The sequence below is a fragment of the Marmota monax genome, unplaced genomic scaffold (genome assembly GCF_021218885.2).
Source record: "Marmota monax isolate L192 unplaced genomic scaffold, Marmota_monax_Labrador192_F-V1.1 WCK01_AAM20220418_F8-fsc00185, whole genome shotgun sequence".
Taxonomy (NCBI): domain Eukaryota; kingdom Metazoa; phylum Chordata; class Mammalia; order Rodentia; family Sciuridae; genus Marmota; species Marmota monax.
The window spans coordinates 2,084,552-2,110,121 of record NW_026693278.1 but is presented as its reverse complement, the minus strand read 5'-3'; the positions used below and the strand labels follow the sequence as shown (position 1 = coordinate 2,110,121).

At 56.1% G+C, this 25,570-nt stretch overlaps 1 protein-coding gene across 1 annotated transcript; it reads right to left on the bottom strand.

The window, feature by feature from the left end:
• Positions 1-12,323: 12,323 nt before the first annotated feature.
• Positions 12,324-23,400, bottom strand: Hspb8 (heat shock protein family B (small) member 8). The gene is made up of 3 exons (XM_046456486.2): positions 22,619-23,400; positions 16,689-16,752; positions 12,324-13,335 (listed from the first exon to the last, which is right to left on the bottom strand). The coding sequence occupies exons 1-3, from the start codon at positions 22,983-22,985 to the stop codon at positions 13,176-13,178; spliced, it is 591 nt and encodes a 196-aa protein (XP_046312442.1). The 5' UTR covers positions 22,986-23,400; the 3' UTR covers positions 12,324-13,175.
• Positions 23,401-25,570: the final 2,170 nt, after the last annotated feature.

Below are 25,570 nucleotides of genomic sequence, written 5' to 3'. Positions count from 1 at the left end.
TCACCAGGTTGCAGTGGCCCTCGCCTGCCATCCCAGCGGCTGGGGAGGCTGAGGCAGGAGGATCACAAGTTCAAGGCCAGCCTCAACTTAGTGAGGCCTTCAGCAACTCAGTGAGACCCTGACTCTAAATAAAATATAGAAAAGGACTGGGGGTGTGGCTCAGTGGTTAAGCACCCCTGGGTTCAATCCCTGGAACAAACAACAAGGACAACCACAACCCCTCAAGCAGTCATTTTCCTTTGCAGGGAGACCTTTCAGCATGAACTTGACATTGAGCCACTTAGTGAGATAATGCGTCTTGTAAAACCTCCCCCAGCGCCTGGTGGGACCACAGTGGTACCCTTCATTGTGAGTATTTTAAAAGTCACGGTGAATATCAGGACTCGGCCTCGGAGCAGCCACAGGCCATCACGAGCCTGGCCGGGGCCTCTCCCTGGCCTGGGGTAGGCCCCAGGGAAGGCGCACGCTGAGGAAGATTTCCGCAGCCCTCACAGCCCTGAGACACCCAGCGTGACACCAGGCAGACAAATGCGCTCATCTTCCCCTGATGAAAGTGGCACGTCCCGCGGGAAGCTGCGATGATTTATTTACCAGCGACAGCTCTGCTCCAGGGTGGAAGTGCCCTGGTTTGCGAGCGGTTTGTTCATTCATCTTGGTTGGCAGAGCGGGCCCCTGGGATCCCTACCCCAGATCCCAGCCTTGCTCCATCCCTCTCCCGCGCTGTGTCCTGCAGCTCGCCCTGGGAGAGTAGGTGTGAGGGCTGGAGCAGCGTTTGCCTTCCCACCTGCTCCTTCTGGCTGGGGAGGCGGGGAGGTGGTCCACGTGGTCTTTGCAGGAAGCCTCAGGAGTCAGATTGCTAGGGCTGCAAATGCCAGTTTCTGCTGTTTCTTAGCTGTGTGGCCTGGAGCCAACAGCCGGACCTCTCTGATCCCTCATCAAGATAAGGGAATAAGAGGACTTACTTTACTCTGTGCTTTCTTGTGAGGGCAGCTGTTGGAAACACCTGCGAGTCTAAAACCAGCCTGACCCGTGCAGGAAGCTCTTAATAAAAGATGGTTACGATCCTCACCAGCAGCAGCGCGGGAAGAAAGGCTGAGGGCGGGGCTGAGGCTCTGCCAGGAGATGGGGTGACGTCATGGCGCGTGCCTGACCTCAAGGGCGCTCAGCCCCGCCCCTTCTGGCTGCATTGTGACTTACAGAGCCGGGGACAGTCACCCTTGGACACATTCTCATTGTCACACCCCCCTGCTTGGGGACAGAGTGACTGAGTTAGGAGGCATAGAAAAGTATCGCTACTCATCCTAACTCAAGTCACTCTCCACGTATTTGCTGAGTGCCTACTCAGCTGCGAGTTGTGTGCTTGTAAAAAACAGTTAAAAGGGCAAATTGTCTATCTTTTATTACAATAAAAAAATACTTTCTGGTAGTAGGGATGGAGCCCAGGGGTGCTCTACCAGTGAGCTCCAGCCCCAACCCTACTTATTTAATATTTTCAAGACAGGGTCTTGCTAAGTTGCTGAGGCTGGCCTCCAACTTGTGATCCTCCTGCCTCTGCCTCCTGAGTAGCTGCAATTACAGAAATGCGCTACGGTGCCCCTGCCCTGCAATATAACAAAATGTTAAACCAAATGGACTGTGGGGGAGGGGGGTGGAAGCAGCCTACGTGGGTCAAGGTGAAGGCAGGGGAGGCGGGAGAGGCAGGTCAGAGACTGGACACAGTTGGGAATTCAGGGTCAGAGCCGGGTGTGGAGAGGGTTCTTGGGTTGGGGCCGGTCACAAGCCTCCCAAGGCCTCCAGTTTCTGGGGGCTCTGCCAGGACTGGACATTGGACTCCTCTACTTATCGGGAGCAGGCGGAACAGATTCCACAGAGGGAACGTTCTGGGCGGAGCCCAGGAGGCCATCAGCCCTGCCCCATGCGCCCTGCCCCACACGCCCTGCCCAGCGGCGGCTCCCTCGGTTGGCTGCTCCCCCTCTGTTTGTTACATCATCCTGGTCGCCGGGGAGATGAGCTCCCAGGTCATGGGAGCCCTGATTCAGAACAGGGTGGAGCACATGAGGTCAGGGACACACTGTTCTTGTTTAAGGGGGGCCTTAGCAACCGACCCGACAGGTGGGTTGGCTGGTCCTCCTCCCGCGTTTGGGCACCATGGACAGAGATCACGGAGCAGCCACCGGGGGCTTGGGGCTCAGACAGCCCTGGTTCAAATGCCAACCCACCCTGCTTCCTTCTTCCTGGGTGACCTTGGGCCAATGACTTCCCTTCTAGGGTCCCCAGTGTCTTCCAAGAGGGACAGACAGTACCGTCCACCTCTGGGACTGGCGTAAGGTTAAGAGAAGTAAAGATGAATGATTTTTATTGTTATTATTATTTTTAGTGACAATTATTGGGCAAATAAGGAGGTCTTCTAGGATGAGGATGTCAGGAGGTGACCTAATGACGGGCCACCAGGAGCCAGAATCGAGCAGAGTTCTGGGATCTGGGCGGGGAGGTGTCCATTCCTGGGGTTGGGGGGAGAGGTCTGATTCTGTCTCCACGGGTGGAATTTGAGAAGCCGTGTGTGCAGATGGCCAAGAGCCTCCTGCAGTCCTCAGAGCTTATCTGAAGTGTCCCCAGGGACTTGGGCATTTAGAGACGGGTATGGCCACCAGGGCATGAGGGTGAGGCTCCTGGGGACAAGAACAGGCTGAGGACAGGCCCCCAAGCACCCTGCATATTTGGGCTGGTTCCAGGCAGAGGCCCCTGTCAGGGAGATAGAGGGGGGACAGAGACAGAAGCGGGGAGAGCTGACCAGAGTCCCCAGGAAGTTAGAGTTTGAGCTCGACTAAGACCCAGGTGTCACTTGTAGGGAGCATAGGGGACACGGCCCAGCCCAGCATCCATCTCTCTCTCTCTCTCTCTCTCTCTCTCTCTCTCTCTCTCTCTCTCTCTCTCTCTCTCTTCTCTAGATGCCAGTGGACTTTGTTTTGTTTGCTTCTTTGACATTCTTTGTTTTCAGGGGAAACAAATCTGTCCTGCCTGCCCAGGGAGGGCCAGGACCCGAGACGGCTGGTCAGGCTGGGAGTCCAAGGGAGGGCGCCTCTCCAGGGCAGGGATGGGATGGGAGTAACGGGCATCTCTAGAACTTTCTCTGACATGAGTCAGCTTCGGTCTCTCTCCTGGGTTTGGATTCCCACGGGAGAGGCCCCGAGGGGTGCAGCTTGGCCCGTGTGCCCAGGCCAGGTGAAGGAAGGACAGGGTCTTCCATGGAAACTCAAAATGACGAGAAGGTGCTTCCCAGAGAGACGTGGGGGGGGGGGGGCACAGATGGCACAGGGGTCCTCCCCCAGGCCTGCGCAGGCTCTCTGGGGGCTTCGGGGCTGGAGGACCTTCCTGGGGGAGGTGATTGTTCAGCCTGATGATCCGTCAGCACCCACTGACCCCTGGCACCCACTGACCCAGGCCTGCGAGGGAAGGAGACATGGGAGGCTCTGAGGAGGGAGAAAGGAAGGGACAGAAGAAAGACCTTGGCCCTGGGCGCGGAGGAGGTGCTCCCGCAGTGTCCTCACCATTTTCCAGGAAGGGCTCTCAGTCTTTTACTTGCCTGAACCTATTTATCCCTCACCCCTCTCCACCTGGCATCCTGCCAGCCCCCCACGCTCCTGCCGAAGAAGAGCCTGAGGTTCAGAGAAGTCAGGAAATTCCCTCCACGTCATCCAGCTAATCAGTGACAGAGCAGAACTCAAACCCGGGCTGTCCTGCGTGCTGGTGACGCAAGACCCACCCTGCGTAGCCACCCCGGGTGCTGGGGTGGGGGAGGTGGGATTGCACCCAGTGGAATATTACTACATCACAGGTTTCCTTAGGAGGGTCTCTTGGGCTTAACGGCTGGTTTCCTCTTTCTGTTTGAAGTGCACACTCTGCAGGGACTGTTTGAAAATCAACAGGGACGCAGGGCCTTAGAAATGGGGCCCCTGACAGGGCAGTTCAGACCCAGCCGAAATGCATATCTCCGGAGACCGGGGATCTGGGTGCCAGAGGGTCAGGCTCTGGGGAGGGTCCCCTCAGAGGCGCAGACTGTGGACAGGTGCAAAGAAGAGCGTGCTGGGGGTCCCCTGTGTGAGGTGCTAATCCATCCATGAGGGCTCCACCCTCGTGACCTGCCCCCTCGCCTGCCCCTCCTTGTCACACTGTCACACTGGGGCCAGGTCCCAGGTATCAGACCCATGAATCCCCTTCTTTAAAAAAAAAAAAAAAGTTGTGTTTTAAAGCAAAATATAAATGTGAATGTATGTTTTATGTGCTTTAAAATGGGGGACCGATGGTTTGAGGTTGGCTTTCTCGGGGTTTCTGTGACAATGAGTCGTCTGCAGAGATGTGACATATCACCTATGACATTCTGCCATTTCCAATTATTCCTGAGTATAAAAGCAACCAACAATGATGGTGGTTTGCCAGGTTCCCCAGACCCCCAGGGGTTCCCCCAGGTCCCCCCCAGGTTCCTCTAGGCCCCCCAGGTCCCCCCAGGCCCCCCCAGGCCCCCCCAGGTCCCCCTGGTCCCTGTTGCTGTTGCTGTGTGGGTCTCTTCTGGTTTCTGGGTGCTTCTGTCTCTCCTGTGATCTTTGGAGTACGGCTCTGGGGCAATGAGAACCACTTTATTCACAGGGTCAAAGGGCTTGATGTTTCTGTCCTCCTGAGGGAGGTGACATACCCCACTTCCATCCCTAGAGTGGACATGAGCCACTGAGTGCTGAACATGGGGGTGTTGAGGTCCAGCTCCCCGGCCTCAGTGAGAACAAATTCAGATCCCTTCCAGGGCTCCTTCGCACCTGCGCTGTCCCATCGCACCCAGCAGAAGCGATACTGTGACCCTTCCAAGGACAGATCACAAAAGGTATTAGTCTCCCACCTCCTGCTGTCTCCTGGATCCTGTGCTGTGGGGAGTCATGAGGATGCTCAAGCAGCCCCCTGGACAGGCCCCACGGTGAGACGCTGAGGCCTCCTGCCCACAGCCACCAGAGTGAGCTTGGCAGCAGACCCCTGGGGCCAGCCAGCCTTCAGCTGTCCGTGATGACATCCTGACTGCAGACCCTGACCAGAACCACTCCGGAGGCCTCAGCTGAGCTGCAGAACCTCCGCCAACGCCGCGGTGACTGTTCATGGTTTACAGTCTCCACAACTTGGGGGTGATCTGCTGGACCCTCTTGGAGGGTCCCAGTGCGCATGGGTCTCATCCAGCACGTTCTAAACCTCCCTGACTGAAGGAGGCGCCTCACTTCCTGTTCTTTTTTTGGAACCCACTTTGGGAACTGCTGAGCCAGCATAAAATCTTGGATGCAACCGGAGAGAACTGGCTTCTGTCACTTCTGCAGAGATATTTTGTGGTTGTTGTTTTGAACTTTTTGTCCTTTACCAGCCGGGTCTGTGCTGACTTAGATCTGAGGTATGTCTCTGTGTGTGTGTGTGTGAGTGTGTGCGAGTGTGTGCGTGCGTGCACGTGCCTGTGGACAGAAGCTCTGTCACGGTGCCTGCTGTGGGATTTGTGAGCTGTCACCCTCAGATCACAGTGAGTCCGTGTGTCCTGCGGCTCTGATGGACCTCGGACAGCTGCAGGAGAAACGGAGTCACCACAGGACAGCAGGTCGCCAGGCGGCCTCTCCAAGCCAGCGGGTCCTTCCGTCCCTCTGCCCTCCCTGCCTCCCTGAGGTGCGGGGACAGTGACCTAAACCACGGGCGCCCCAGTTCCGTTCACCACAAACTCTTCTGCGGCTCTTCCCAGCAATTCTCTGGGGCACGCTGTGGGTGGTTAACTGTGCCCATTTTACAGATGAGGAAACCGAGGCTTTGGGTGGGGTTTAAGGGCTGGGCTTGGTTCTTTGGTCTATTTTCCCCACCCCTCCCGGGGTCCCCCGGCTGGAGACTGTCACCCTCCTCCCGCCTCCCTCCCCCTGGCCTAGTGGTCAGGAGCCAGGCTGGAGCCTGGATGCCCAGATCTGAGACTGGCCCAGCCCTGGAGCCTCTCCCAGCTGTGGGACCTCGGTGCCACCCCGCAGAGGTGGCTGTCCACTGAGCGGGAGAATGACAGGGAGGCACAGGGAGTCCTCGCAGCCAATAAAACACTTCCCAATACTGACGATCGCCCCAGGTCGGGCTCCAACGTGACATTTCTTCCAGTTCTTCAGGCTGGTCCCAGGCGGCCTCTGAGCTCCTCCCAGGCATCCCCACCCCAGCGCCCACCTCCCCAGGGGTTCTTTCAATCCCGGAGCCGGGGGGGAGGGGGTCCCCTGAGGCTCTCTGGGACCAGGCCTCTCCCCGTGACACGAGAGCCACAGGGAGTGTGTCCAGGCCAGGGCTTCCCAGGCTGAGATGCTGTCTGACTTTTTCAGAGGGACCTGCCGCCCTCCCCCCACCTCGGGGACCCCTCAGGGGTGCCGGAGGCTGAGCGTCTGGGCCCCACCCGGAATGGCTCCTGGACACCTGCCCTGGGGACCATGGACACTGCCCTGTGGGGACGGGCCTGGGCCCCTCCTGGCCTTCCCAGCTCTGCTGCTGGATGGACCCCGATGGACCTAGACAAGGCTCCTGTGGTTCTGCAGCAGAGCCAGCTGGCCTGGGGAGACCTGGAACCTTCTGGAATCTGCGCTGACGGCGAGGGGCCAAGGTCACCCTTCTCTTTCCTGAAGCATCATTCAGACCTCAAAGTCGAATTTGCGGTTTTCTCTGCCTTTACCTTAAGGGGCCCGTCCCTGAGCGGGGGCTGGGGACCACCAACGAAGGGGGGGGGATGGGGTGTCAAACCTCTGACAGTGAAGACGGGGACATTGTCTCCGGGTCCCCAGTTCCTGAGCGTCTTCTCCTCACAGAGATGAAGAGGACGGGGGCAGGTGCTAGGAGTACCGGCTCCAGGTACAGGCTCCAGGGCCCCTGTTCAGTGACCTACTGTGGGTCTCTGGAAGGTCCTGGTCAGCCCTCTGGGGGAGGCCCAGGGCCACCCACAGCCCTTGCTCCTACCTCCCCCGCAGGCCTCCTCTGCTCCGCATCTCACCCTGCAGCCCACCACGGGCTTATAGGGGTGAGGAGCTGAGGCCCAGGGACAAGAGGGTCACACACGGCCAGCAGCAGAGCTGGGATCAGAGCTCAGATTCCAAACAGCCCGCTGCCCCCAGGACCTCTGGCCACGCCTGGTCCCCCCTGGACCCTACTTATGTTCTTTATTGCCTGGGAACCCCCAAATATACTCAGGAGGATCGAAACCTACAAGGACAGAGAAATCTCTCTTCCCCAGGCCCAGTGCCCTGGCTGATCCATAGTAGGGGTGTGTGTGTGTGTGTGTGTGAGAGAGAGAGAGAGAGAGAAAGAAAGAGAGAGGGATAGAGATTCAAGATCTTGAACAACTGGTAGGACGCTGATCATTCAAAATGCCACTCAAAACTAGAGGGGACAAAGGAAAAGGAAGGTATGTAGGGGGTGGACCTCCTAGAAATCAAAGAGAGATCCGCAAAGGACAAGGACCAGCGGTGTGGGGACAGTGCTAGGGAGTGACATGGGCCAGATTATATTGCCATGTTGTGTGCATGGACCAAGAGCTATAACAGCATCCCGTCACTACAGGTGACTATAAAGCACCAATAAAAAAAAATGTGGACAACAACAACAACAAAAAAATAAAAAAGCAAAAAAAAAAAAAAAATACTGGCCACAGCTTCTAAGTTCTCGTGCTGATTCTTAAGAGGGGTTTGGTGGTGAAGCCGCGGCTGGGTTGGAAAGTGTGTGAAGTGTATTTTATTATTATTTAGATACGGGGAGGCCAACAGGAGACAGATGCCATTGTTAAGACGGTTGGTTGAACTCACAGATCCCAAGAAGAGGGGGTCACACAGGGAAGCCCGGGGGTCCTCAGGAGGCAGAGGGAGGTGTGGGGACATGGGCCAGAGCCTGTGTCTGGAGTGACTGGCTGAATAACCGCAGCAGGCTGGGGGCCCAGGGCTGTCCCTAGCTGTCGGGTCTCTGGCCCTGGGGACACCAGGACAGGTGGAGAGTGGCCCAGAGTGCAAGGGCACAGTGAAGGAGGTGACCGTGGGTGCGCAGGGTTGGCTCCGCCTGTGAAACCCACTCTCCCCGAGTCCCCTACACCCGCAGGAACTGGCTGGCTCTGGGCGGGGCAGTCTCTCTGGAGGCCGCAGATGGAGAAGGCCCCAGAATAGGAGATATGCTTCCTACAAGTTAGGACACCGCAGGGGACCCTCAGAGACCGGGCAGTGGAATTTACCAAGTGGTGCATTAAGACACCAGACACTGATATGTTTGGACACCTGGCATCTGTGTCGCTGAGCGCCCGGCGTTGGATCTGGCGTTAAGCACAAGTACCCAGGGGACCTATATTGAATTCCTAAATTAAGGGCCGGGTTTGGAGTCTCTCCAGCCCCTGCACACTGAAGTCATTTTGGGAGAAGCATAAGGCACTGCGGTTCCACATGGTGGCCCTTCCCCTCTCCCTCTAGAGCCACCAGGAACCCACATCTGCTCACACCCGTGCAGCTGTGGAGCTGGGGACCGGTGGGGTTGACCTTACTGCAGGCCTTGGCCGACCTGCAGGGTCCCACACCTCCAGCCAACTGCAGGGCCCCGGATGTGGGGGGGGGGGAGGGGACTCCGGGCAGCCCCACCCCTTGGCCGGCTCCAGGTGTGGGCTCATTTAGGAGACGCTATTGATTTTCACATTATAATGCACAACTCATGAGGTACGGGAGGGAGGGTGGAGAGGAGCCAGTCACTGATTCCTGGAATTTATTTCTAGACACATTAATTTGTTTCTTCCCTTCAAGGTCAAATCAAGTCATCTCCATACATCACCCTTGGCAGCTGGCTGGCTGCAGGGAGCTGGGGCGGGGGTGGGGGTGCTGTGGGGCTAAAACTCCCCCCGACGCTCCGGTGGAAGTCAGTTCTGGGCACTCCAGACCCAGCTTCGTGGAAATGAGGGTTTTGGAACAATATTCCTCCGCCACTTGGTCGGGAGGGTCTCTGGAGAAGGGGCTTATCATCTATCTTGATGTCAGATCTTTTGTCCTTGGCCTACAAGTTCCCAGAACCGAAATGAAGCAATTTTAGGAGTTTGAGATTTTTGCTGGGAGCCTGATTTTCCGAGGTGACCTAAACTCACCCTTCAGCCCTTCATTCCATAAATATATATGGTCTCCAGTGTGCCGACTCTGCACTTGGCATAAAACACAGCACTGGACGAGATGGGAAAAGAAAATTCCTGTTTTTTAGCAGTGTGCACTGCAGGCTACCGTGAAGCCTCTCACAGTACTATACTATAGGGCAGGGCAGTATTTGCAGCCGAAGAGAAGGAATATGCAAAGGTCCTGGGGTGAGAAGGAGAACAGAGTTTGAGGGACAGGAAGGAGACCTGTGTGTAGGGAATAAGATAGGGAGCTGTGGGGGATGAAGTTGGAGAGGTGACAGGAAGTGACAGATCATGCAGGACTTCCAAGGTGGTAGAAAGGAGTTTGGATTTTGTTTGTTTGATTCATTCATTTGTGCATCTGGCGAGTGTGAAATGCTTCCATGCGACAAAGTGTCAGGAGTTAAGAACTCAGTGGAGAAGTGCCCACATGTGGCCTCTGCTTTCCTGAGACGTGTAGTCAAATCTGGGGAGTAGCTGGCTCTCTGGGAAAGCCAGGCCCTCCTGAGATATTGAAATAAAAATGTAGCAAACCTTCTATGGAGTGTCCTCCTCCAAACATCGGCGCGGTCTCCGAAGCTCCATTCTCAGGGTCCCTTCTCCCTTCCCCATCCTGCCATGAAGGAGCCTCTCTGTACTTTGCTGTGGGTGACCTCAAACGCGGTCCACCCCCTGCCCCAAGACCACGCCCACAAAGCACCCCCAGGTGCAGATGGCACCCTAAAGGTTGGACTGCTACGTGAGTCTCATAATGCAAAGAATTTAAAATGGAATAGTGCGGCAGGGTGACTTTAGCTTCCAGGTCCACCCTCCTGCTGTTCCTCACCCACCCCCCTGGCTACAGTCTAGCTGCTGCCGTCCTTGTCGATGGCCCCAGGCCTTAGCCAACTTGCTTGTGTCCTTGGGCAGGTGCCCAGATCCTCCGTGGATGGGTCTCCACTCTGCCCACTTGGGGTCGAACCCCTCGGGGGCCAGGAGGGGTGAACTTGGAAATAACAACCTTGCTTTCCCCATCCTCTTTCCTGCCTCCCCAAGGGGGAAGAAGTGGGACCCGGTGCCTAGTTCTGTGTCTTGCCCAGAGCAGGTGGTCTAGGAAGTATGTGTTGAGCAAATCGGGAATGGAGGGGGGGTCCCCCTAAACTGGAATAATTCCTCCTCCCCCTTCCTTGAAAGCAGAATAGACTGGATCCATTTGGGGTTTTGTTATTAGTATTTGCTTTGCTACTAAACACCCAGATGGTTACAATAATCTCTCTGTGTTGGGTGAGCAAGAGGGAGGCCCACATGAGACCTTGGAGAAGGAGCCAATAAAGAGGGAGGACCAGTGACCCTTGGAAGGGACAGAAGCAGGGTGGGCAACGTTCTGCTGGCGAGAAAGGGCCTGGGAGGTCAGAGGAAGAGAGAAGCCAGGCGGGTGCGAGGGCCGGGGGGGATTCCGGGCTGCAGTTACTGAGATAGTCCAGGGACAGATCCAGCAGCCTCGCGGGTCTCGCCAAGCAGTCTGGACTCTGTCTTGTGAACAACAAGGAGCATTTTCAAAGGAGCATGCCGTTCTCCTCGGCTCATGTATTCTCTCCCGCCTTCCGTGTCCGACCCTCAAGCCTGCTGTACCTCCTCCTGGAGCAAGCCATCCCTGAGTCCCACCCTCTGCCAAGGCCCGACTTGCTATATGGCGGACTCAGTCAAGGCACTTTCCATGTTGCCTTGTTGGGAGAAAGGCAGGCAGAGGGGCAGCCAAAGGCCTGCAGCGGGGCTGCCTGGGCCTGCTGTCCACCGGGTGTGTGACTGGAAGCGGGGCACTGGCCACTTTCATGCCCCAATTTCCTTCTCTGCAAAGGGGTCATAGAGCCGGACCTTCCACCTAGGCCGGCAGGGTGATTAGAGGCACTGACGGTCACAGGGCCCTCTAGAGGGCGTCCAGCGCATGCTCAGGGTCCCCTGAGGTTCCTTCTCTCCTGCCTCCCTCACTAGACTGGGTGCCTGGTGGCCAGGGACTGCCTACTGCACAGGATCGAGCAGGGGACCTGATCCGACCATCTCAGGGACCTTAGGGAGGTCTGGGGGCCCTGGAGAAGCGGTCCTACACTCTTTCTGGACTCTTCCCCAAGCAAACACGTGGGTCCAAGTCACCACGTGACTCACCCCACCCACCTCCTCCTCGGCCTCCACTCCCTCATTGCAAAATGAGCATCTCCCTGGGGATGCAATGGGACTGGCTCCAGCGATGGAGCATGTGACCCAGACCTGGCCAATCAAAACGCTGGTTTCTTGAACTAGTTGGATCAGGACTGGTCATGTGATCCGAGCTGGTCCAATAAGAATGAGTCTTAGGAAGATGCTAGAGGGTCTGGGGAAAGCCGGGCTCTGCTCTCTCAGGACTGGGATGTGGGAGGATGCGAGGCTGCAGGGATGGCAGCCGTTTTGTGGTCACAATGAAAGGACATGCGGTGGAGGGGGCATGGGGGGCTGGGAGCAGGGGAGAGGGGACAACAGGAAGAACAGGATGCAGCCCGCACCACACTCCACTTCAGCAGCCCGGCTCCCTACCACCCTCTCGGTTCAGGGTTCTGTGCTCCTGGCAGCATCTGAGTCTGTGGCAGCCATTGCACCACTGATTGCCCTCACAGCTGCTGTGCTGCTTCCCAACAGAACCGCATTTGGTTCATGTTCTGGCCCATCATGGCTGCCCATTTCCTTTGTACAGGGATGGGTGTCAGGATAGACAGGTAACCCAGTTTGGGCCAATGAGATAAAAGAAGATATCTACTGGAAGCTTCTGAGACATACTTTGCTCACTGATAAAACAAAAAAGTCAGATGAGAAGAACTTTTTACCTCTGCTTTCTCTTCCCAGACACTGTCATAGGAGGATGAGATGCTTGGAGCTTTTGCAGCCACCTTGCAACCATGAGGATAGACTGTAACTTGTCAGAGATGGTAGAGGGAAAAAAAACAGAAGCACTCCAGGTTCTTGGTGGCACAACAGCTGAAGAAACAATGCTGAGACCACTGACCCCTAAACTTCTTGTGAAGTTAAATAGCTTTTTATGTCCTTTAGGCCACTATTAGCTGGGCATGGTTACCTAAAGTCACAGCACTCCTAACTAATAGCGTCTAAGTGATCCGGCATTTTGCTTCTCACCAAAAGAAACACAGAAGGCTAAGAATATCAGCTCCTTTATTGTTGTTATTCACTTTTTCACTGTTATTTCCCCCCTAAACAGCAGCACAAGTCAAACAAGGACACACACACATCGCCCTACAGATAGGACCCCACAACTGCCTGGCTTTTTGCCTATTCTTGGCAGAGCGGTCTGGAGACAGTCCCCTCTGTAAAAATCCCAACTTGGACATAGGAGACACAAGAAGGGTGTACCTTAGCCAGAAAAATTCACTGAGGGAGTCCCAGAGTCCTTGGAGTGTCCGTTTGGGGACCTTGGGAGCATGCTGTAAAGGTCTGGGCTGAGGGCAGAAGGCACTGTTTGTTTTCCCGGGTGGGCGGGGATCTAAACCTGAGGATCCCCCTTTGCAGACCAGGGGGGTGAAGAAACACACTGGCGCCAGCCCGCGGGCTCCACCCACCAAACCCCAAGGCAGGCACAATCTGGGTAATGGGGAGGTCCCCGGAGAAAGGCAACCCTCGCACTAGCTGCAAGGTCAGATGCAAGGTGAAATGTCAAGTCCCCATTTATTCATTTTGCAATTAGAGAATGTACAGTGTTTACATGGAGATAGATTAAAAAAAAAAAAAAGTCACAAAAGAAAAAAACCTCCCAGGACTCTTTGGCCTCAGGCAACCAAGCATGGGTCTGCCCACGGCGCCGCCCTGTGGAGGAACCTAGTACTACACCATCCAGGGACTCTGTGGTCCTTCTCCCCATCCCCATCCCCATCCCCATCCCCCCTCAGCCTTGGAGTCGCACTAAATCTGAGTTCAGCTAAAGTCCTGTACCCTGGAATCGGAGAAGCCCTGGGGCTGGGGAGGGAACAAAGGGTGGGCCGAGGCTGGGGTCTCAGGTGCAGGTGACTTCGGGGCTGTCCTGAGGGAGCTCATGGCTGAAGCTGCTCTCTCCAAATGGTGAGTAAGGGGGCACCTGGGGAGCCTCGATGATCAGCAGACCCTCTGGGGACAGCGAGGCAAACACGGTCACAGGATCCACCTCCGCAGGAAGCCTAGGAGAAGCACAGAGTCGAGCCACCTGTCATTTTTCCTGTGACTTAGACATTGGTGTTCATCTGAAAGAAGGTGACCTTAGGCTGGGGGGGGCACCATGCCGGCTCTGAACCCCAGATCTAGTCTCCCTGCCTGACCTTGGAAGGCCCCCCATTGCCCTTGGTAGGTGAGTTTGGATCCTCTTCTACAAAGAGCCGAGGAGGAATGAGTTTAATACAGTCAGGTGGGCAGAGTATCTCACAGAGCGGCTCAGAGTCGGACTGCCGGTGACACCCGGCCCCAGCAGTAGCTCTTAACTCAAAAGGGAGCCCCGGACCCCGCATCAGTCCTAGCTTGAGGTCACCGTGGACCAGTTGCTGGGAAAAATGACCAGGGCTAGTGCTCCTCATGGAGGTCAAGTCAGGGGTTATAGGAGCTGACGTGTCTCCATTTGCCGTGTGCCTGGTGGGGAGTACTTGATGGCAAAATGCATTAGCGGTGGGATCATGGGTGGGACCGTCGCGTAGGTAGGTCAAGGGGTCAGGCTGGCCACATGGATGGCTTTCCGATGGCAACATACTCAGGATGGGATTCAACAGGTCTCAGCAGGTCACAATTGTTTTGTTCCCCAAACTCAGCTGTAGGCGTCACCTGGTTGGAGCTTCATGAGAGACGGGTATGGGGAATAGGTAAGAACTAACGTGCCCATTTCACAGATCACTAAGTGGAGGCTTCGGGAAACCAAGTGGCAAGCCATGTACCAGCTCTCTCAAGGGGAGTGAGAGAGCATCAAAGATGGGATTTATGAGCCCAGACCTGGTTCCAATGCTAATAAGATTTAAAATAAATAAATAAATAAATTTGGGGTTATTTGGGAATGAACGAGGCTCTCTGGGACACGGTTTCCTCAACAAAGTTGAAACTGCACGGTCATGTTGGTGGCTTCATTGAGATGGCATTATTAATAAAAATAACGAAAGCTATGACCTTCTGAGCACCCTTTTTATGTGCCAGGTATCTAAAATTATCTCGTTGAGTTGTTAACAATAACAATAATCCAAACAGGTGGATTTTACTACTATCCCCAATTTACAGTTGAGATTCAGAGAGGTGAACAAACTCCCCCAAGGTCACACAGCTGGGACTCGGCAGATGGGAATACGAATTGGAACCCTGGGCTCCAAACTCAGAGTAGCCAACCCCGATCCTCTACCACCTCCCTGGGCACCAGACTTGTGAAGAAAGGACCGTGGGGGGAAGTCAGTCCCCAGAGGCTCTGCCTGTTTTAACCGCAGGGGTCTTGATGATCCTCAAGAACCAAGGTATGAGCCGAGCCTGTTCGTGATCATGGGAAGGACCCGTCACAGAAGGGCCAGGGAGCTGTGACCCTGAGCCACATCCACCCCGGGGACGCCCTGCCAACTTGAGACCATGGAGATCAGCAAGAGCGCTTCCCAGGACGGTGGTGGGCGAGGAAGAGGAGCCAGGGGCAGTTGCCGAGCCAAGCTCTTGAAGCAAAGGAGGCCAAACACCTGGGGCTCCCTGTGGCTGTGGGGATGGACAGGCGCCTGGCACCAGGTGGCAGAGCCAGGGCTTTGCAGGTGGACGGGGCACTGGAACTCGGACTCTTCCTGGCCGTCAGAGTTGGGGCTGGTCCTCTGGCCTCTCTAAGCCTATGTCCTGGGAGGGGAAAGGGGGTGACAGTGGTATGCATCCATGTCCTGGGGAGGCGCATCAGCATCGCGACACCAACTGCAGTGTCATCCAGCCCTGGAACACTAACCCTCACGGGATCGTCTTGGTCACCGGGGACTGTGCTGTGTCATTATGCACGGGGAATCCCAGGCCTGGAGACAGGCTTAGACGTGCCCAAGGTGTCTCCCCAGGTGACCCGGGGTTGAGCCCCGATGGTGGGAAAGCTAGGACTCTGATCATCCTGCGGACGCGGTTCTGCGCCCACCGATGCCGGTTTGCTCTGTCACCCAAGTCGGGGGAAGAAAAGCGCCCAGCTGCGGTCCCACCCTGCCCCCCTCCAGATAGGCCCATCCCTCTGTCCCCTCTGCCATCCAAATGCCGCCTTTGGGATGCATTTCCTGCCTGGGTGGAAACCCCCAAGGACCCCAGTCGGGCTGAAGAAGAAACTCCCCTGACCTCTAACGACTGTGGCTTTCCCAGGAAGAAGCCATGAGGTCTCCTGAGATTGGCCCGAGGCTGTCCCCATCTCCGGCCCCACTCCTTGAAGTCGGCAATCTGAGCAGGGCCAGGAGGTCCCAGGAGCCCCAGCAGCTCTCCTGTATCCCAGCCCCGTGGAGTCTTGGCTTAGAGCTCATTCCCACGGACCCAGCCCGGTCCCCAACCCTGGCTAGAGGTTGTATCCGCAGGCTAGCCAATAGCTTAACATCTTTTTCCTTTTGATACCAGGATTGAACTGAGGGGCACTCGACCCCTGAGCCCCATCCCCAGCCCTGTTTGGTATCTTATTTAGAGACAGGGTCTCCCTGAGTTGCTGAGGGCCTCGCTGTTGCTGAGGCTGGCTTTGAGCTCACCATCCTCCTGCCTCAGCCTCCCGGGCTGCTGGGATGACAGGGGTGCACTCCCGGGCCCCAGCTTTACATTTGAACAGTCTTAACACTCTGTCCACCACCCGCTGAAGAGCAGCCCGGCCTCCAGCCACTTCAGCCATTGGAATCTGGTCAGGGAATTCCCAGCAAGCTTTACCCCAGGCTTCAGAGCCCGGGGAATGGCCATCTTTAAAGAGGATAATTTCCCCGACTTCTCTCCTGGGCCGTCCCCTCCCCAGCGTGGCCCTGCTTGGGATGCCCCTGGAGCTCTCTCGTCTTGAGTCTCTGGAGAGACACTGACAAGAACTGTCATAACCAACGGCCACTACGAGGACCCCCTGGGGGCCAGCAGCCTCAGCTGGTCACTTCCCAAGACTGGGATCACCCCTGACAGAGCAGGAGCCAGGTTTCCTTGGTCACGGAGGCCAGAGGTCAGCAATCTGTTTAGGGAGGGTCATGCTGAGTTCTCACAGTAGACCTGGGCCAGACCCTTTCGCTTGTGGGGACTCCCGTTTCCCCCCAATACAAGGACGGTGGTGTGTTTTCTCCTAAATGCAGCTGGCCAGGGCTGGGGAAAGGCCCAGAGCAGGGCCCTGCTGACCAGAGAGAGGTCACCCCTCCCCCTCTGGGACCCTCCTGCAGCTCTGCCACAGTTTCCTCTCCCTCTAGCTGTGACAGTTCCATTCCTTGCTCCAAGGCGGGGAGGCCTTGCAAGAGCTAGGTGAGGGACAGAGAGCCCAGACCTGGGTCCCGGCGCCCCGGCCCTCCCCATCTGGAGCCCCCCACCCCTGACCCGTCCCCAGGTCACTCACTGAATCTTCTTGGTGAAGTTCTTGGAGACGATGCCTCCTTCCTGCTGCTTCTCCTCGTGTTTGCCTGCAAGAAAGAGGAATGTCACATGTTGCCACCTGGGTCCCTGGGAGGGCACCCCACAGGGCTCCAGTCCTGTCTGGCTGTGTGGCTGAGGGGTGGTCCAGGGTCTCTGTGCGCTCAGGTCCACCTCTCAGGCGGCCGTGAGGATGCAGCAGGGTCCTGCAGGGAGAGGGGCTTGACTCTGGTTGGGGACATCTGCTAGTCTTAGGAAATGGCAGAAACCGGGCCCTGGTGCACCAGATCGTCCATTTCTCTCCCCTGACTCCTGCCCGCTGGCCAGGCAGCGGGACCCCAGGGCTCACAGCCCAGGCTGGGGGGACAGGGAAGGGCAGCCACCTGCGGAGGGACCCTTTCTATCCAGCTTGCTTTAGCCCCTTCCAGGCTCTGAGGTGGGGCTGCCTGCTCCCCTGTGGTCCAGGTGCACACAGAGGCCCCGGTCAGGCCCCGGGGGGGGGGGGGGGGGGCGGGCACCCAGCAGGTCCCTGGCCGCTCTGGGCTTTGAATCAGCTGTCTCTGAATCTGCAGCCTGATGCCCTTCTGCCCTCTGATTTCTGCCTCTTCCAGTTCCCGATTAGCCCTTTTAGAGCCACATTATCTGTACCTAGTAGTGAGAGAACATTCTAGAACAATGCATTGATCTGCGGAACACTTCCAGCCTCTCCTTAGGGAGGCCATGGAGCCACGGAGGTGACATTTTCACCAGCCCCACCTCCCATAGGGAGGAATAAAAATAAAACCAGAAGGAGTCTGGGACCCAAAGTGGCTTTTCTCTTGCAATTTTGTGTAGCAAATTCGGATCCTCCGGGCCCCTCCTCTTCCTCCTTCTTTTGAGTGCAGGGATCGGGTTTCTTTTTAGATGAACAGGTGCACAGGGGCGCTTTCTGCGGGACCACAATCCAGAACCTCACTTCCCCAGGGGGCCAGCCCAGGGCTCTGGAATCCAGACTATTATAATCTTATAGGATATGCTGTCCTCTTTTGCTGTCCGGATTTTTTTTTAAACTGACAATTTATAGGTGATCACTTTCCCTTTTTATCATTAATTATTCATTTAGGGACCCTTTTCTGATTACATACATAATGCATATCCATGTTATAAAAGGTTAAAAAAGGAAAAAAAATCAAGACCACCCATAGTTCCATCTTTATAGGTTCCAGATGTTTCTTTATGTTGCTTAGAGAGGCACAAATGTTATTTGGTAGAGACAGGAGCCATATATTTTATTAAATGGGGATCGCTCTGTGCGTTATGCTTGCAGCCTGTTTTTTCTGTCTGGCTAACATGCTCTAATTGTTTTTTTCCATAGTACCCAATATTCTTGGACGACGTGCCTTTTAGTGGTGTACAGCGTCCCACTGCAGAGATACAGGACAGCTCACTTAGTTCCCCACTTTTGGACACTGAGAAGGTTCCTGATATTGGAACAAACCCCGGTTACACTCAAAACTGAAGCTAGATCCTCGTCCTGGGTCCTGTGGCTTCCTTAGGAGAGATTCTCTATGCTTTAGACTTTCTTTCTTTCTTTTTTGGGTACTGGAGATTAAACCCAGGGGTGCTTAACCACTGAGCCACCTTCCCGGCCCTTTTTAATATCTTGTTTAGAAACAGGGCCTCGCTGAGTTGCTTAGGGCCTCCCTGAGTTGCTGGGGCTGGCTTTGAACCTGCGATCCTCCTGCCTCAGCCTCCCGAGCCCCTGAAGTTGCACCATCGCACCTGGCTCATGTTTTAGAATGTCTAAGGCTTGTTCCCTATGGCTACTTTGCCCTCAGGAAGCCCTGCACCCACTTGCTCTCCCACCGTGAGGAAGAAGTGGTGCTTTTACAGGGATTCGTTTCTGAACCAAGGATCTGGCCAGCAGAACCGGCTACGCAGGGAATGTACCATCACTCCAAGAGTTTACTCTCTGTTGCCAACACTGTAACAACCAACCGCCTGGCTCTAGCATGGGCGCGGGGCCAGAAGAATACTGTCTGTTCTCTGGTCCTCTCCCCAAAGCCTGGGCCTCCAGAGCTGCTTCCCCTGGGGACCGGCCAGTGCCTCTGACTCAGCCCTTTTGCACCCTGGGACCCCCCGTCTCTGCTGGGCCCAGAGAATGAGGAGAGGATGATGGTGGCGGAGGTGGTGGTGCTGATGATGATGGCGAGCTTAACGGGGCCTTCCTTGACTCAAAATCATTCCATTTGCTATTTTTCAACCTTGACCTGGTTCAGGGTTTGCAAGTGGACACTCAGCAAATTCTAAGAGTGATTCACTGACTTATTATAAAGGGGCTTTGTGTTCGGATGATTTTACCAACTTGTAATGTTCCAGGCAGGTTTAAGGTGGGCTTGGCTCAGTGACCGTGTTCAGCAGATCAGGTATATTCAATGCAGTCTGGACCTGCTATGTTCGATGTATGATGGGTTGATGGGAACCTAATCCCATCTAAGTCAAAGCAACTGAATGGTATTAGTGTCGGTCACTGCTGTAAGCCCCTTACCTACGTCGATTCCTTTAACTTTTGCAACAAGATTAGAAATCAGGTGCTTTTATTACTACCATTTTGTGGAATGGGAAATCTGAAGTTCAGAGAGGGTAACTGATCTGCCCAAGGTCACACAGCCTGAAAGGGATGGAAGGAAGACTCTCAGAAACAGGCAAATAGGTTTGAGATGTGAATTGGGGTTCGGATGGGAATTCCTGTCCTGTTTCTTAGCACATCTCTACCCTTCTCTGAGCCTCCGTTTATTCTCTGAAATGGGAGTGACACCTGCTACCTGGCTGGGTTAGGATGAGGAACAGTGACAGTGAGTCAGAGTCATTTTGTAAGTTATAAAATGGGTGTGGAGGTGAGCGTGTGGCTTTGATGTTTGGGTAAAGGTCTGCTCCTCTGAGGCTGAAGGTGTCTGTCTATGCTCTGGAAATTTCCAGGAGGGGGTGCCTGAGAGCAGAAGGGGAGCCCCAGGAGGGGGAGAGTCAAGTCAAAGGGGGATGGGTATGAAGCTTCATTTGCATATCATTAGCATACTCCAATCTACAAGGTCTACATGTGCTTTTGTAAGCAGATAAAGTGAGGATGACGGTGCAGAGATGTCGGTGCCGGGAGCAGGCACAGCCCTTGGGGGACCGTGACCGGCTCTGCTCAAGAAAGGAGGTGCCGTGTCCAGGGTGGCCGAGCCCCGGGATTAAGACAGGGCGCGCAGTAAGGGCCTAGGGCTGCCCGGCTCCTTCCTCAGCCAGCGCCTGGCTCAGTGGCCCATGAAGGGAACATTTCTTGGCTGGTGGCCGTAGGATGGGGGGAGGGCAGCGAGACATGATAGAAATGATCTCGTCCAACATTGACCGAGCGCTGCCCTGGAACAAGACATCCAAACACGGTCAGGCAAGAGGCCGCTGCCTCTCCGAGATTCCAACTCTGTTAATAAAGCCTCTGATAAGTCCTGCAGCGCACAGCCCTGTCCGCGGCCTGGGTTCCTCAAGACTCTGAGCTCCCCCACGTCCCTTTCTCAGATGGCTATGGACACCCTGATGCAAATACTTAGTCCCTGTCTTTATGAGACCAACAGTAAAGCTGGGACCCTGGGGGTCCTGGAAGTGATGAGAAAAAGACTCAGAAACAGGCAAACAGGTGGGGTCGGGTCAGGACCGCAGGGCTGACCGCAGATGTGGCCGCCGTAACCCTGGCTCTGAGTCTCACACACTGACAGAGAAGCAGGTGAATTGGTTTCTCTGGGCCTCGGTCTCCTTATCTGTAAAATGGAGGTGGGGAGATGTGAACACCGTCACCCACACTCTTGGAAAGCCCTGGGAGGAACCTATAGTCCAGCACAGGTGGGCTGTTAGCAGAGGGCCCAGTACAGCTGGAGATTCAAGCCAAGAGTGCTCTACCCCTGAGCTGAAAATTTCAGCCCTTTTCTGAAATTGCATTTCTAGACAGGGTCTAAGTTTGTTGAGGCTGGCCTCCAACTTGCAATCCTCCTGCCTCAGCCTCCCCAGTGGCTGGGATTACAGGCATGATTCACCATGCAGGGCTGAAATTGGCTTTTACTTTGAGCCCCTCATTATCAATCCTACTTTTAAAACCTCTTTAGGAAAGATCTGGCCTGTGCTCTCAGGGGATTAATCTAGCTGAGGTCACTAATTGCACATCGAACTGGCTTCTTATTGAAGCTCCAGTGGACCCATTTTATAGATGGAGGAATTGAGCCCTCCAGATGCCCTTAAGGACCCTAGAGGAGTCTGGTTCTTAGCTGGGGTCTCGGCCTGGGACTGTCAGATCCCGCCGGCTGAAAAGCACCTTCAAAGGAGGATTAAGGGAAAAACCCTACAAAAAAGTTAAGTCATGGGCTCCTCCTCTCCCACGCCCCATCCAGGTGTGGGGACGGACAGAAGCTCCCAGAATGAAATGTAATGAAAACCAGCAGGAGGGGCGAGAAGAATGGCCCTGCACAGCACTATTATTAGCTCCAGTTTGTAGACACGCATCTACCGTCATGTGTTTTCCACAGACATGAAATCGTCCTGGAGCCTCGTGGGGCACTGATAACTAGGATCCCGGTCCCCAGCTGGGGAAACTGAGGCTCAGAGTGGGGAGGACTTTGCAGCCCCCATCCATCCCGTCAATGAACTGGGATTGGAATCCGGGTCTCAAATGCCATCTATCCCTCCCTGTTTCTTGGGACCTTGCCAGGCACCACACACGCTATTGTTCCACCACAATGTCGTCACAGCCACCGGGCTACCTGCATTCCAGGCGCCAGGTAGGGGCACACTGGAGCGTCACGGCAATCCTCAGCTGTTTGAACACAGATTTCCAGATAAGGAGAGAGAGATGCAAAGAAGTGAAGTCATCTGCACGTCCTGCACAGGATCCAGGGCCACAGCCAGTCTCCCCCAGGGCCAGGCCAGCCCAGGGAGCCCCGCTGATCCCCCCACCCCACCAGCAGCACGTGGCTGGGGCCCACCACACCCTGGGCCTCCGCAGCCTCGCAGCCTCGGTGCTTATAGTTCTGCCTGGAGCAGCTCTGGATCTCCCCCTGAGCTCTGCCAGGGCTTGTCCCTGCCCGGTATTGATTTTTTGGCTGAGAGGCCTCTGCCAGGAACTGGCTCTTTTTAATGGAGCATGAACAGGGGCAGGGCCCTTACCGGCTCCTCCTGTCTCTGCCCCCAGCCGGTCCCCACTCCCAGGCTGGGGATGTGCCAGCCAGAGCCCTGGGCCCAGCATCGGGGACAGGCCCAGGCTCCACTGCTGACTCATGGCGCGACCTTGAACAGGGCCCGCCTGGGCCTCAGACACCTCAGCTGCAAAATGGGATGGACACCCGGCTCCTGCTGCCCCTGGGCTGGAGGGAGGGTTCTTTGGGGGCAAGAAAGGTAAGAATATTTCTAGCCCAGATCCTTGTGCAGTCGGAGATGTTGCTGGTGAAGCAGGTGCTAAGCCTGCGCCCGGCTCCGTGGGGCTCACCAGCCAGCGTCACCCTGAGGCCTGCTGAACCCAGTTTCCTTCTCTGGGACAGGGGAGGTGACTCCCTGGAAACCCAGGCTGGGCATCAATATTTTTGTACTTGGCATTAAAATGGTCCTTCTCGGCCCTGTGTGGCATGCTGGGGCATCTTACTCCAGTTCCTCTTTATTCTGTTGAGTCTGCTCTTTATGTTAAGTGGTGTCTGACCTGCCCTGTTCTCCTGCCTGTGCTCAGATTGAGTGGCACCCAGAGGCCCCAGGGGCCAGGTCAGGTTCAGTCTGCCCCTGGGCCCGGGGAGAGAGCTTTTCCATGCAGATAGCATCTGGGGCTGCATTCTCCAGCCCTGAAGTCACCTGTGTCAAGATGTCACTGACTGTCCCCTAGCCAGCCCAGCCCTCCCCTCCCGGGCTGGTCCCCTCACTCACCTGAGACCTCCACGTACCCATCCTTGGTCTTCACCGTCAACTCCTCGGGCTTGAAGCTGTGCACATTGACGCAAACCTTCCAGGGCTCCCCGGGGAAGGGTGGGGGGCCCCTGCCCTCGGCGGGTACCCCAAACCTGGCCGCGGCCGTGGGCCCTCGGGGCACCATGCCCGACCTCAGGGTCCCCGGCCAGGCAGAGGAGAGGCGCGGCAGAGCCCAGTCGGGCCAAGAAGCGGTCAAGTCGTCTGGGAAGGGGTCCATGCCAAAGCCATCGTCCAGCAGGCGGGAGGAGAGGGGCGAGTCCCGGAAGGGGTCTCGGCGCAGGCGGCTTGGGTAGTGGCAGGAGAAAGGCATCTGACCGTCAGCCATGGTGACTGCTGAGCTCGGAGAGGAAAGGGAGGCTCAGAGAGAGGCAGCCACCGACCCTAGGTCACACAGCACGGCCAAGGAGCGGGTGAGATGGCTTTCAGAGCTTATTCTTCAGCCTTGGGAGGCAGGAGTCCAGTGGATCCTCCGTCAGGGAGCAGCAGAGCCAACCACGGCCAAGAGTGGCCGTGCTCACCAGGCTGGGGTCCCTACTAAAGGTGACCCCCCAACACGTGAGGCAGAATCTCCGAGGACCTTTCTCTGCACGGTTTCAGAGACCAGGGAGCCAGACACTGTCCTGCCGAGCTGTCCAGGCTCCCAGCCAGGGCTGCTGAGGTCGAGAGTGAAGCCAGAAGCTTAATAAACCTCGGGGACAGGCGCCTAGAAACTTCTCCTGGCTTCTCCAGGGCTCCGAGCCCTCTATTTATTTGCTGCTGCGGGGGGGTGGGGGTGGCTGGAGGCGGGTTTTGCAAGCGCCTCCTGTCACCAGGGTATTCAAAGGTGGTGAACCAGCCCCGGAGAATCTGCTGAGGGAACCGGCGACAGGGGGCGGGGAGGGGCCTGCCCTGCCCGTTCAGCCTCTCCGGACCCTTGCTCCTCCCCCTCCGCCCGCTCGGCCCCGCCCCCTCCCTGGTTCCAGAGCCACCTCCCCTGCAGGCCACTCAGGCCTGGCTATTAATAACCCTTGCCTGGCTGAGGGCTCAGGTCACCCTCTGCAAATACCTCCCTGTGAGCATGTCGCATCCTGTCTACCCCCTGGGGACCTGCAAAAGGGGAAGAGCAGGCAGGAGGCCAGGGGATCTGGACACGCAGATGGCCCTAGATTGGAATCCCCACTCACAGCCTGACCAAAGTCTGAGAGCCTCGGTGTTCCCTGAGAGTGATTAAAAAATAGAAAAGAAAAGAACAACGGAAAAGTGCAATAGATTCAAATGGCACGCGTTCAATCAGGGCCAGGGAGACTTTGGGCGGGGGCAGGGTGGGCATGGTGGCTGTGGCAGGTGTGGTCACCAGGAGCACTGGGGTTTTGCTGGGGGAGGAGGCTTGGGCTCCACTTCCAATATGGCACCTGCCAAGGGAATCAATAGCCATGAATGAGGGTCAGTGGGTGGAAATGACTAAGAAGAAAAGCAGGGGGTCAGAGGGGATTCCGGCTGAACCAACCCAACAGGATTCTGGCTGAAAACAGAGCAGGTCCTCAGGCCTCCCCTGGAGGGGGATGTGGGCTGAGGGGTGGGAGCAGGTCTGGAGGTGGACCAGATCCCCAGGGCTGGGGGTTGTTGCTACCCTGACTTCCTGGGACCCTGGTTAAGCCTGGAGTTTACAAGAAAATGCACCCCGGGGCCTCAGGCAGGTCACTTTGGTTAAGCCAAAAAAAAAAAAAAATCTCCTTCAGCTGTGACATTATTCTCATTATTTCCTGTGACATGGACTTAGTGGCTGCCTCCTCCTGGGCGGGTCATCGGGATACAGGGGACATTCTCAGGCGGTGCTTAGCAGAGGGATCAGACAGTGCTTTTATGTTTTCAACTCTGAATGATCAGTGACTGGCTCCATGCCGGGCTCTGCTCCAGGCCTTGACAAACATGAACTCATTAATCCGCCCCCACAAGCCTGTAAAGCAAGGGTTCTGTCATCCCATTCTACAGATGAGGAAACCGCCGTCGGAAGTGTTCAGGAGCCCTGGCCCCAGATCCTGATTTAATCCTGGTGATCATCCTCTGTACCCTCCCCAGGCAGGACCTCCTGTTGGGACACAGGCTTGTTTTCTAGATCTCCCTGCTGTTCCCAAACTGCCCAAAGAGGGGACTGATGAATCCTCCTTTGGCCTGACCGCCCCTGGGACTTAATTCCCATCGAGGGTTAGGCGACTTTGGACATGCCATTTCCCCCTCTGAGGGCCTCAGGGTCTCAGCTCTGCCTTCTCCACCAGAGCGGGTGGGGTGGGGGTGCCCAGGAGCCCATGAGTCATAGGTTGAGCCATTATTTTGATATGAAGCAGCGCTCAGATGAAGCACTCTGCTAAAAATAATAATACACAGTGACAACAGTCGCCACCGTTTATTGACTCTTGTGGCACTGCCGTGGGTCCCTGAGACGCTGCACATAACCTCACCACGATGTCTTTGCTGTGGGCACCCCCCTTTTGCAGGTGGGGAACAGGTGCGGAGCCTGGATCCCCCCCGCCCCCCTGCGCCAGGCAGGCATGGAGCGGACAGCCTGGATCTGCGGTGAGGGGGCTCACTGAGACCCTCTGGCTTTTTTTTTTTTTTTCTGCATCAGGAAGAGACCCCAGGGGCGTGACACCTCCCGAGTGGGACCACTGCTGCTCCATGTGGGGTGAGCTCATCCGGCTAGAAGCTTCTGGCTGACGTCAGGGCTGGGCACAGACTCCTCCTGGGCTCTCTCTGTAATTACAGCTGGGCGGGGCGGCTGGGTTTGAAGCCAGTTATGGGGAGAATCCGGGCAGATCGCAGGCCAGAAATGGGGGCTGGGGCGGTGGCAGAGTGGGCGGGAGCCTGCATTTGTGTGCGCAGGGGTGGGCGTGTTCTGGAAGGTCCTCCTGTCCTTCCCCTCCCCCACCCCCT

Bases quoted from the DNA above. Each gene is read 5' to 3' on its own strand.
- Hspb8 (XM_046456486.2), bottom strand. From the start codon at position 22,985: ATGGCTGACGGTCAGATGCCTTTCTCCTGCCACTACCCAAGCCGCCTG. The intron at 16,753-22,618 runs GTGAGTGAGGGG...TCTTTCTTGCAG, and splicing joins TGGGTACGTGGAGGTCTCAG to GCAAACACGAGGAGAAGCAG. The intron at 13,336-16,688 runs GTGAGTGACCTG...TGCTTCTCCTAG, and splicing joins AACTTCACCAAGAAGATTCA to GCTTCCTGCGGAGGTGGATC.